The sequence below is a fragment of the Hyla sarda genome, chromosome 2 (assembly GCF_029499605.1).
Source record: "Hyla sarda isolate aHylSar1 chromosome 2, aHylSar1.hap1, whole genome shotgun sequence".
NCBI lineage: Eukaryota > Metazoa > Chordata > Amphibia > Anura > Hylidae > Hyla > Hyla sarda.
This window is the reverse complement of record NC_079190.1, coordinates 259,087,520-259,099,730: the sequence shown is the minus strand read 5'-3', so window position 1 is coordinate 259,099,730 and position 12,211 is coordinate 259,087,520. Positions and strand designations below refer to the sequence as shown.

General features: G+C 44.4%; 1 protein-coding gene and 1 long non-coding RNA gene across 6 annotated transcripts in view; one reads left to right on the top strand and one right to left on the bottom strand.

Annotated features, from left to right (window-relative positions):
- MYOM3 (myomesin 3) overlaps window positions 1-11,676 on the top strand; it is a 141,204-nt gene extending 129,528 nt beyond the window's left edge. The window contains exons 34-36 of the mRNA XM_056557031.1: window positions 7,593-7,615; window positions 9,496-9,551; window positions 11,361-11,676. Coding sequence (XP_056413006.1) covers window positions 7,593-7,615; window positions 9,496-9,551; window positions 11,361-11,645 — 364 coding nt within the window. The 3' untranslated portion in view covers window positions 11,646-11,676. The remainder of the gene's footprint in view (window positions 1-7,592; window positions 7,616-9,495; window positions 9,552-11,360) is intronic.
- LOC130356032 (uncharacterized) overlaps window positions 1-12,211 on the bottom strand; it is a 68,854-nt gene that overhangs the window by 21,346 nt on the left and 35,297 nt on the right. For all 5 annotated transcript variants that reach the window (XR_008888748.1, XR_008888750.1, XR_008888749.1 and 2 more), the window contains 2 exons: window positions 11,334-11,532; window positions 9,262-9,283 (listed from right to left, as the gene is read on the bottom strand). This is a non-coding gene — a long non-coding RNA (uncharacterized LOC130356032). The remainder of the gene's footprint in view (window positions 1-9,261; window positions 9,284-11,333; window positions 11,533-12,211) is intronic.

Below are 12,211 nucleotides of genomic sequence, written 5' to 3'. Positions count from 1 at the left end.
AGTGCTCTCTGATGACACGTGTCTCGGGAACCGCCCAGTTTAGAAGCAAATCCCCATAGCAAACCTCTTCTAAACTGGGCGGTTCCTGAGACACGTGTCATCAGAGATAGAAAAGAACAAACTTAAATTCAGAATCTCAAAAGTACTGAAAGGATTAAGATTTTTCAATAGAAGTAATTTACAAATCTGTTTAACTTTCTGGAGCCAATTGATATATGGAAAAAGTTCTTTCCTGGATAACCCCTTTAAAAATAAAAAATAAATAAATTAAGAAAATACTAAACCAACACTGGCACATCTTGATACAAGATGATTTTCTAAAGAAATCCCTTCCGAAACTACCCCGCATGACATACAGACGGGCCCCCAATTTAAAAAGACTACTAGCACCCAGCCAACTTCGACAGCAAAAAATGAGAAAAAATACAATAGGAATATATGCAAAATCAGGTAGCTACAAATGTAATAAAACTAGGTGCTTGTGCTGCTCAGAGATAAACAACAGAGCAATGTTTGTGACATCACGAAAAACAGGGAAAAGTTTTAAAATTAAAGGTCATCTTACATGCCAAACCGAATGTTATCTATGTCATACAATGTATATGCGCTCCCTCCAATATGTTGGCCGTACAGTTACAACCTCTTTATAATAGGCTTAACAAACATAGACATAACATTAAGACAAAATTCCAACTACACAGTCTCTCTAGGCACTATGCAAATATACATACACCCTGATCATAATTACACCGTTAGAATCGATCACCAAGGAAGCCTCCAATAGGTTTGAGCAATTATGGAGAAAAGAGATATTTTGGATTTATAGGTTGGGGACTCTCTCTCTCTCTCTCTCTCTCTCTCTCTCTCTTTGGAAAGTCTGAATTAACTTTCTGAAGTCATCTGCTAAATAATATCACTCTTTTGGCTGGTTATTTGTTCCCTGTAAATATTATATTTGTATTATAGTAAGTATACCTATGAGATATTGTCACGATTCGGCTGGCTGGAGGTGGATCCTCTGTGCCAGAGAGGGATTGGCGTGGACCGTGTTGGTGGACCGGTTCTAAGTTGCTACTGGTATTCACCAGAGCCCGCCGCAAAGCGGGATGGTCTTGCAGCGGCGGTAGCAACCAGGTCGTATCCACCAGCAACGGCTCAACCTCTCTGACTGCTGAAGATAGGCGCGGTACAAGGGAGTAGACAAGAGCAAGGTCGGACGTAGCAGAAGGTCAGGGCAGGCAGCAAGGATCGTAGTCCGGGGCAACGGCAGGAGGTCTGGAACACAGGCTAGGAACACACAAGGAACGCTTTCACTGGCACAATGGCAACAAGATCCGGCAAGGGAGTGCAGGGGAAGTGATGTATAAATAGGGAGTGCACAGGTGAACACATTAATTAAGCCTGCTGCGCCAATCAGTGGCGCAGTGGCCCTTTAAATTGCAGAGACCCGGCGCGCGCGCGCGCGCCCTAAGGAGCGGGGCCGCGCGCGCCGGGACAAGACCGACGGGGAGCGAGTCAGGTACGGGAGCCGGGATGCGCATCGCGAGCGGGCGCCTCCCGCATCGCGAATCGCATCCCGGCTGAGAGAGACATTGCAGCGCACCCGGTCAGCAGGTCTGACCGGGGCGCTGCAAATGCGAGGAAGTTGCGAGCGCTCCGGGGAGGAGCGGGGACCCGGAGCGCTCGGCGTAACAGTACCCCCCCCCCTTGGGTCTCCCCCTCTTCTTGGAGCCTGAGAACCTGAGAATAAGACTTTTGTCTAGGATGCTGTCCTCAGGTTCCCAGGATCTCTCTTCTGGACCACAGCCTTCCCAATCCACCCAAAAAATTTTTTTTCCTCTGACCGTCTTGGAGGCCAGAATCTCCTTCACGGAGAAGACATCAGAAGAACCGGATACAGGAGTGGGAGAAACAAGTTTGGGAGAGAAGCGGTTAATGATGAGTGGTTTAAGGAGAGAGACATGGAAGGCATTGGGAATACGAAGAGAAGGAGGAAGAAGGAGTTTGTAAGAGACAGGGTTGATCTGGCACAAGACTTTGAAAGGACCAATATAGCGTGGTCCCAGTTTGTAACTGGGGACACGAAAGCGGACATATTTAGCAGAGAGCCATACCTTGTCTCCGGGAGCAAAAATGGGGGGAGTTCTTCTTTTCTTATCGGCAAATCTTTTCATCCGGGATGAAGCCTGTAAAAGAGAATTTTGGGTCTCTTTCCATATGGTGGAAAGATCACGAGTCACTTCATCCACAGCGGGCAAACCAGAGGGCAAGGGAGTAGGGAGGGGGGGAAGAGGGTGACGGCCGTACACCACGAAAAATGGGGACTTAGCAGAAGATTCGGAGACTCTGAAGTTGTATGAGAATTCGGCCCATGGTAGAAGATCTGCCCAGTCATCCTGGCGGGAGGAAACAAAATGCTGTAAATAGTCACCCAGGACCTGATTAATTCTTTCTACTTGCCCATTGGATTGGGGATGATAAGAAGAAGAGAAGTTTAATTTAATCTTGAGCTGTTTACAGAGGGCCCTCCAGAATTTAGACACAAATTGGACGCCTCTATCCGAGACGATATGCGTGGGCAATCCATGAAGGTGAAAAATGTGTACAAAAAATTGCTTTGCCAACTGAGGCGCTGAAGGAAGACCAGGAAGAGGAATAAAATGTGCCATCTTGGAAAATCGATCAACGACCACCCAAACAACTGTGTTGCCACGGGATGAGGGCAAGTCTGTAATAAAGTCCATACCAATCTGAGACCAAGGCTGTTCGGGAACGGGCAGAGGATGAAGGAGACCAGCAGGCTTCTGGCGAGGAGTCTTATCCCGGGCACAGACAGTACAGGCCCGCACAAAATCAACAACATCCGTCTCCAGAGTCGGCCACCAATAAAAACGAGAGATGAGTTGCAAGGATTTTTTGATGCCCGCATGGCCTGCGAGATGGGAGGAGTGTCCCCATTTGAGAATCCCGAGACGCTGGCGTGGAGAAACGAAGGTCTTCCCTGGAGGAGTTTGCCTGATGGAGGCTGGAGAAGTGGAGATCAGACAGTCCGGAGGAATGATGTGTTGCGTAGAGACTTCTACTTCAGAGGCATCAGAAGAACGAGAGAGGGCATCGGCCCTAATGTTCTTGTCAGCAGGGCGAAAATGAATTTCAAAGTTAAAACGGGCAAAGAACAACGACCACCTGGCCTGGCGAGGGTTCAGTCGTTGGGCAGACTGGAGATAGGAGAGATTCTTGTGATCAGTGTATATGATAACTGGAAATTTTGATCCCTCCAGCAGATGCCTCCATTCCTCAAGCGCCAATTTAATGGCCAGTAGTTCTCGATCCCCGATGGAGTAATTCCTCTCCGCTGGAGAGAAGGTCCTAGAAAAAAACCCCACAAGTAACAGCATGCCCGGAAGAATTTTTTTGTAGAAGGACAGCTCCAGCTCCCACTGAGGAGGCATCTACCTCCAATAGGAAGGGTTTAGATGGGTCAGGTCTGGAGAGCACGGGAGCAGAAGAAAAGGCAGACTTGAGATGTTTAAATGCGTCTTCCGCTTGTGGAGACCAGGACTTGGGATTGGCATTTTTCTTGGTTAAAGCCACGATAGGAGCCACAATAGTGGAAAAGTGTGGAATAAATTGTCTGTAATAATTGGCAAACCCCAAAAAACGTTGGATAGCACGGAGTCCGGAGGGGCGTGGCCAATCTAAGACGGCAGAGAGTTTATCTGGGTCCATTTGTAGTCCCTGGCCAGAGACCAAGTATCCTAGGAAAGGAAGAGATTGACATTCAAAGAGACATTTTTCCATTTTGGCATAAAGTTGATTGTCCCGAAGTCGCTGAAGAACCATGCGGACATGCTGGCGGTGTTCTTCTAAGTTGGCAGAAAAAATCAGAATGTCGTCCAGATAAACCACAACACAGGAATATAAGAGATCACGAAAAATTTCATTAACAAAGTCTTGGAAGACGGCAGGGGCGTTGCACAGGCCAAAGGGTATGACCAGATACTCAAAGTGTCCATCTCTAGTGTTAAATGCAGTCTTCCATTCGTCCCCCTCCCTGATGCGGATGAGATTATAAGCCCCCCTTAAGTCCAGTTTGGTAAAGATGTGGGCACCTTGTAGGCGATCAAAGAGTTCCGAGATAAGAGGTAAGGGGTAGCGTTTTTTTAACGTGATTTTATTAAGTCTGCGGTAGTCAATGCAAGGGCGTAGGGAGCCATCTTTTTTGGACACAAAAAAAAATCCAGCTCCGGCAGGAGAGGAGGATTTGCGGATAAAGCCCTTTTTTAAATTCTCCTGGATGTACTCAGACATGGCAAGAGTCACTGGAGCAGACAGAGGATAGATTCTGCCCCGGGGTGGAGTAGTACCCGGGAGGAGGTCAATAGGACAGTCATAAGGCCTGTGAGGGGGTAAAGTATCAGCTTGCTTCTTGCAAAAGACGTCAGCATAGTCCATATAAGCCTTAGGAAGACCGGATACAGGGGGAACCACAGGGTCACGGCAGGGAGTACTGGGAACCGGTTTAAGACAGTCCTTGAGACAAGAAGTACCCCAGTTCTTGATTTCTCCTGTGGACCAATCAAGGGTTGGGGAATGGCGTTGAAGCCACGGTAAACCAAGAAGAATTTCAAAAGTGCAGTTGGAGAGGACCAAAAATTCAATTTTTTCGTGATGAGGTCCGATGCACATTAGGAGAGGTTCCGTGCGGTAACGCACGGTACAGTCCAATCTTTCATTGTAAACAGAATTGATGTAGAGGGGTCTGGCGAGACTGGTCACCGGGATGTTGAACCTGTTGATGAGAGAGGCCAAAATAAAATTTCCTGCAGATCCGGAATCCAGGAAGGCCACAGCAGAGAAGGAGAAGGTAGAGGAAGATATCCGCACAGGCACAGTAAGGCGTGGAGAAGCAGAGTTGACATCAAAAACTGTCTCACCTTTGTGCGGAATCAGCGGACGTCTTTCCAGGCGGGGAGGGCGGATAGGACAATCCTTCAAGAAGTGTTCGGTACTGGCACAGTACAGGCACAGATTCTCCATGCGGCGTCGTGTCCTCTCTTGAGGTGTCAAGCGAGACCGGTCAACTTGCATAGCGTCCACGGCGGGAGGCACAGGAACGGATTGCAGAGGACCAGAGGAGAGAGGAGCCGGGGAGAGAAACCGCCTCGTGCGAACAAAGTCCATATCCTGGCGGAGCTCCTGACGCCTTTCGGAAAAACGCATGTCAATGCGGGTGGCCAGATGAATAAGTTCATGCAGGTTAGCAGGAATTTCTCGTGCGGCCAGCACATCTTTAATGTTGCTGGATAGGCCTTTTTTAAAGGTCGCGCAGAGGGCCTCATTATTCCAGGATAATTCGGAGGCAAGAGTACGGAATCGGATGGCGTACTCGCCAACAGAAGAATTACCCTGGACCAGGTTCAGCAGGGCAGTCTCAGCAGAAGAGGCTCGGGCAGGTTCCTGAAAGACACTTCGAATCTCCGTGAAGAAGGAGTGTACAGAGGCAGTGACAGGGTCATTGCGGTCCCAGAGCGGTGTGGCCCATGAAAGAGCTTTCCCAGACAGAAGGCTGACTACGAAAGCCACCTTAGACCTTTCAGTAGGAAACTGGTCCGACATCATCTCCAAGTGCAGGGAACATTGTGAAAGAAAGCCACGGCAAAACTTAGAGTCCCCATCAAATTTATCCGGCAAGGATAATCATAGGCCGGAAGCGGCCACTCGCTGCGGAGGAGGTGCAGGAGCTGGCGAAGGAGATTGTTGCTGGAGTTGTGGTAATAGCTGCTGTAGCATCACGGTCAGTTGAGACAGCTGGTGGCCTTGTTGCGCTATCTGTTGCGACTGCTGGGCGACCACCGTGGTGAGGTCGGCGACAACTGGCAGTGGGACTTCAGCGGGATCCATGGCCGGATCTACTGTCACGATTCGGCTGGCTGGAGGTGGATCCTCTGTGCCAGAGAGGGATTTGCGTGGACCGTGTTGGTGGACCGGTTCTAAGTTGCTACTGGTATTCACCAGAGCCCGCCGCAAAGCGAGATGGTCTTGCAGCGGCGGTAGCAACCAGGTCGTATCCACCAGCAACGGCTCAACCTCTCTGACTGCTGAAGATAGGCGCGGTACAAGGGAGTAGACAAGAGCAAGGTCGGACGTAGCAGAAGGTCAGGGCAGGCAGCAAGGATCGTAGTCAGGGGCAACGGCAGGAGGTCTGGAACACAGGCTAGGAACACACAAGGAACGCTTTCACTGGCACAATGGCAACAAGATCCGGCAAGGGAGTGCAGGGGAAGTGATGTATAAATAGGGAGTGCACAGGTGAACACACTAATTAAGCCTGCTGCGCCAATCAGTGGCGCAGTGGCCCTTTAAACTGCAGAGACCCGGCGCGCGCGTGCCCTAAGGAGCGGGGCCGCGCGCGCCGGGACAAGACCGACGGGGAGCGAGTCAGGTACGGGAGCCGGGATGCGCATCGCGAGCGGGCGCCTCCCGCATCGCGAATCGCATCCCGGCTGAGAGAGAAATTGCAGCGCACCCGGTCAGCAGGTCTGACCGGGGCGCTGCAAATGCGAGGAAGTTGCGAGCGCTCCGGGGAGGAGCGGGGACCCGGAGCGCTCGGCGTAACACCTGTTACATAGAATATTGTTTTTACAATAGTTTTTTTCTCCCAGTGAGTTTGCTTTGCAAAAGGGTTCTATACCTATCACCCAAAAGTAATTGATTAAGTCTGTATGTAATTTACTGGTATTTTAATTGTCTGTATGCCTGATGAAGACCCTAGTACAGGGTTGAAACGCATTGTGTACATCAATAATCCCTAATTTCATTCTAATTGAATCCACATAAAAATAGGAAGACACAAAATCTACTACAGACTGTTTAGAGTTCAGTCATTTTTCATCTAATCTAATGGATGGAGGTTGCACACTTTCCAAAATTATGAGCTAAAATTGAGGATAGTCTTTAAAAAATTATGTTTAAGCTATATGAATTCAATGTACCTAAGCATAGTTGCAATGTTTTGACTGCACTTCAGAGGTCATATTTTACAAAAGGTGAATTTTATTACCATCAGGTATGCTTGAAATCCAAAATCATATATTTTGTGCATATGATTCTGACTTGTTGCTTCAAAAACAGTATGTTACTGGTTATATATACTAGGCTAGTATAAAAAAAACTAAATGTATGAAGACTTGGAACCATAAAGATGTAAGACAGTGGGCGATTTTTGTAGCTGGTTTCAACTGTTGGCATGCATGAAAAAATTTACTTGGTTCTTCTGCTTATTTAATACATAAGACAGAGCGTCAAGCCTTGGCACAAATATCACAACAGCTGTGCACCATAGTTCTCAGAAAGTGGCCATTCTGTTCTCTTTCCTAGAATCAGTATTTTGTTAACTACCAATTTAGCTATTACAGTATAGAAGTGGTTTTAGGGGCCATCTATACATGAAACTTCATCAACAGATCAAAATTGGTAAACATGTTAAAATGTATCTTTTTCACATGTACTTGTGTTATAAGACAAAATCTATTATGGTGCTCTCTGCATATGACATTTGTAATATGATATTTTTGTTATATTTCTTTTAGGGAAACAGCTGTAGTAGAAAAAAGTAAGTAACAAGAATAGGATTATGGGATTCTGATACCACAATCTGTGTCATGTATGTAATTTACTAGGCTAAAGGTAATTTACTAGACTAAAGAAACATTGCTTCTAGAAGAGAATATTTCTGTACATATTGTGCTCAATGGAATCCGTACAGGCTGTACAGCACAACACTGAGGAGGTGTACAGTCTGGTGATAGTATAGTATCCCCCACAAAAATGCATCCAGACCCCTTTTAAATTCTTTTACAGAGTTTATCATGACCACCTCCTCCGGGAGAGAATTCCACAGTCTCACTGCTCTTACAGTAAAGAACCCCATCTGTGCTGGTGTAGAAACCTTCTTTCCTCTAAACTTACAGGATGCCCCCTTGTTATAGATACAGTCCTGGGTATAAATAGATCATGGGAGAGATCTCTGTACTGCCCCCTTATGTATTTATACATAGTTATTAGGTCTCCCCTAAGCCTTCTTTTTTTAATAAACTAAATAACCCTAATTCTGATAATCTTTCTGGGTACTGTAATCCTCCCATTCCCCGTATTACTCTGGTTGCCCGTCTTTGAACCCTCTCCATCTCCACTATATGTTACTTGTACATTGGTGCCCAGTACTGTACACAGTATTCTATGTGTGGTCTGACTAGTGATTTGTACAACGGTAGAATTATTTCCTTGTCGTGGGCATCTATGCCCCTATTGATGCACCCCATGACTTTATTTGCCTTGGCAGCAGCTGCCCGACACTGGTCACTACAGCTACATTTACTGTTAACTAAGACTACCAACTCCTTTTCCACGTCTGTCGTCCCAAGTGTACTCCCATTTAGTACATAATCCCAGCCTGGATTTTTCCTCCCCATGTGCATTACCTTACATTTATCAGTGTTGAACCTCATCTGCCACTTCCCAGCCCAAACCTCCAACCTATCCAGATCCATTTGTAACAGTGCACTGTCCTCTATTGTGTCTACCGCTTTACAGAGTTTCGTATCATCAGCAAAGATTGCTACTTTACTATTCAACCCCTCTACAAGGTCATTAATGAATATATTAAATAGAACAGGACCCAAGACTGACCCCTGTGGTACCCCACTGGTAACACTCACCCAATCAGAATAAGTGCCATTAATAACCACCCTCTGTTTCCTATCACTGAGCCAGTTACTTACCCATTTACACACATTCTCCCTCAGCCCATTACACTACTTATCGTGTACTGATTCAGAGTTATATCCTGTATTATAATCCAGAGTTCCACTCACTATTCTGTTGGTGAGGTCACTGTGTACATACATTACATTACTTATCCTGTACTGATTCTGAGTTTTATCCTGTATTATACTCCAGAGCTCCACTCACTATTCTGCTGGTGGAGTTACTGTGTACATAGGTGGTGAGAGGATCAGGGGGCCACGGAGAGGATATAGAATAAAGAAACACATATAAATTTGAAATAACAACAACTATATTAAACACAAACATGTCACTAATATGGGGGGTACAATTTTTGGACATGGGCTGCCAAGGAGTACTCAGGCAAAAAAGGTTGGGAACCACTGGTCTAGATTATTTTAACTTACAATGTTTGTTCTAAAACCAATGAATATTGTATACTGAGGGACCACTGTACACCAGTGTTTCACTTACCTTAATGCTTTCCTGTAGATTGCTACAAGACAATCATATAATAAAAAATATTAAAAACAGATGAAAACCAAAGCAACGTATTTTCTAATATACCCAGCTACTGACATTCACATGTTTATATGGAACGGCACTCAACTCAAATTAGACAAACATTTTTACAAAAAGCATTTACTATGTGGTATTGGTGGCATTCACTGTATAATTAATTGTTTAACATTTGGTTTCTATTTCTAGATCGTGCTAAAGTGGTCCGAGGTCTACCTGATCTGGCAACAATAATGATAGGCAAGGTATTATTTAAACTTTGTAATTGACAATAGTTTTCCCAACATTACCTTATTAACTCTCCTGCCTACAAGACAAACTGATTTTTTTTTTATTTGTATTGGTCCGCAGACAGTCTGCAATAGTGCCAGATTTGCAGACCACCAGCAGACCTGTTCAAATAAATAGTAGCGTAACTTGCAGCAGGAAACGCACTGCTAGTTAGCAACGTATGAACGTAACCTAAATAAGAAAAAAAACGTTCTGCTTTTTTTCATTGTAGAGACTTTTTATTTAATGTTATTGATCTCAGCATTTTTTTTTTTATCCCTAGTAGATCAAAAATGGAAATATAATGCTTTTCAGTATATAGTATAACCAAAGTTCTAGTGCCTGTCAGTGTTAGGTTGGTTTTACAAGAGCGCATTATGGATACATTTTAGACATATTATTAACTTTGTATGAAACCAACTGCAGGCAATCTATAAAACCCTATCTATTGTTAGAAGCTGGGCTGCCATCTGGGTAACACAGCATTCTGTAACAAAATTATTTGGGTTTGTATTGTTTGGGATATTCTGCATTCACCACTGTACACTTTGTAGAATATATTAGGGCTGCAGCTAACGATTATTTTAATCATCGATTAGTTGCCAATTATTTCATCGATTAATCGGAAAAAATGTCAAAATGACAAAAAAAAGGGGTTCAGCTGATTCTACTTGAAAAATTACGTACAATGGCCATATTAAAAGTTTCTAGCATGTGATGTGACCAAACAGCAGCAATTCGAGTTTTTTTTTATTTTTTATGCTTACGCCAGTTGCTGTACAATGATCCTGTACAGAAACCAGTGTAAATTTGATATTGCCACATGGGTAACTGCCTGTACTACAGACACTAGGATGCAATGCTCTGCACATACCCCCATGTGTATAGTAGTGTAAGTGTGTACTACATACACACTGCTATACACATGGTTGTATGTGCAGAGCATTGCATCCTAGTATCTGTACTACAGACACAAGGGTGCAATGCTCTGCATATACCCCTATGTGTATAGCAGTGTGTGCAGAGCATTGCACCCATGTCTGTAGTACAGACACAAGAGTGCAATGCTCTGCACATGCCCCCATGGGTACAGCAGTGTGTATATATATACATACATATATATATACATATATATATATATATATATATATATACACACTGCTATATCCATGGGGGGTATTGTGCAGAGCATTGCACCCTAGTGTCTGTAGATGATAACCCCCATGTGTATCAATATGCAATGCGGCAGTAACAGTGGCAGGGCGCATTAAACAACAGGAAACCGGCCTACCGGTGGCAGTAGTACGGGTGAGGTCCTCCAGGCAAGGCTGAGGCTCCATAAAATGGAGGCACAATATACAGAGTATCCACAAGCAGCGGGGAAGGGGAGGAGAGAAGCAGCAGCATGCATGATTGGTGAGTGTAGGGTGGGACAGGGACTTAAACAGAGTCTGCGGCGGTGCGGCCTAGCATTTGACCACGCGCCCGCAGCAGCCTTATGACCACCGGTGCCCGCAGCAGCCTTATGACCGCTGGTGAATTGAATCGGACGATTATTCGATAACGGGATTTGTCGCCAACGAATCCCGTAATCGAATTTCATCGATTTTATTGCATAATCGTTGCAGCCCTAGAATATATGCATCTTGCCATTTCAACTTTCCCAGTTAAACTTTTCATAAGGTAATACCTTTTGTGATCACTAAAAGAAATGTATTTAGAATACTGTATTAATATGTACTTAACATACAACAAACCTTTTAAATTTTTCCTCTTGTTACCAGACCCTGTGTTTAACATGTCATATATCTGGAGATCCTGCCCCTGAGGTCTCCTGGGTAAAGAATGAGAAGAAGGTGGTTTTCAAAGACCGCTATAAACTGGATGTGAAGGGTACAATCGTAACTTTGACCATAGAGAAGATCTGTGCTGAAGATACTGGGCGCTACAGCATTTCTGTGAAGAATAAATATGGGTCTGAGATTGGGCAAGTGACTGTGAGTGTATTTAAAGAAGGAGAAGAACCAGAAGAACTTAAAAACACAAATGACAAAGCTCCAGAGCCTTAGATATCAAAACGTGTTACATTGTTAAGTTAAAAACTAACTTTCAATAAAGAAATTATGATCTTTATGTCTATATCTAGTATATCCTTATTTCTGCACAGACACCTTTCAGCATGTTTAATGACATTACTAACCATAGGTTTATTATGTCACACAAAAAAACATTAAGGGAGAACACAGGATATAGTCGCACATTGCACTCATAGTTCAGTTTTTACAAGATTGTTGCAAAATTGCAGCAAAAACTGTTATATAGCAACAATTTGTGAATATACCCTTAGCTACAGACATTTCCAAAACACTATTCACAAAAATCATTCCCAATTTTACAAATATCATTCATGAGGTAACTTAGTAGTATTTGTATATTTTATGTTTATCGATAGTAACTCTTTTTTGCCCGAAGAAAAAAATATCCATCAGTCACAAGTGATTGTTTTTATATATCTGTAATAAACAATTCTTTATGTCGGATATGTAACTATTAATGCTATGACTATTGTAATCTCTAAATGGTACAGAGTTTTAACCCCTTAAGGACCCAGCCCATTTTCACCTTAAGCACCTGA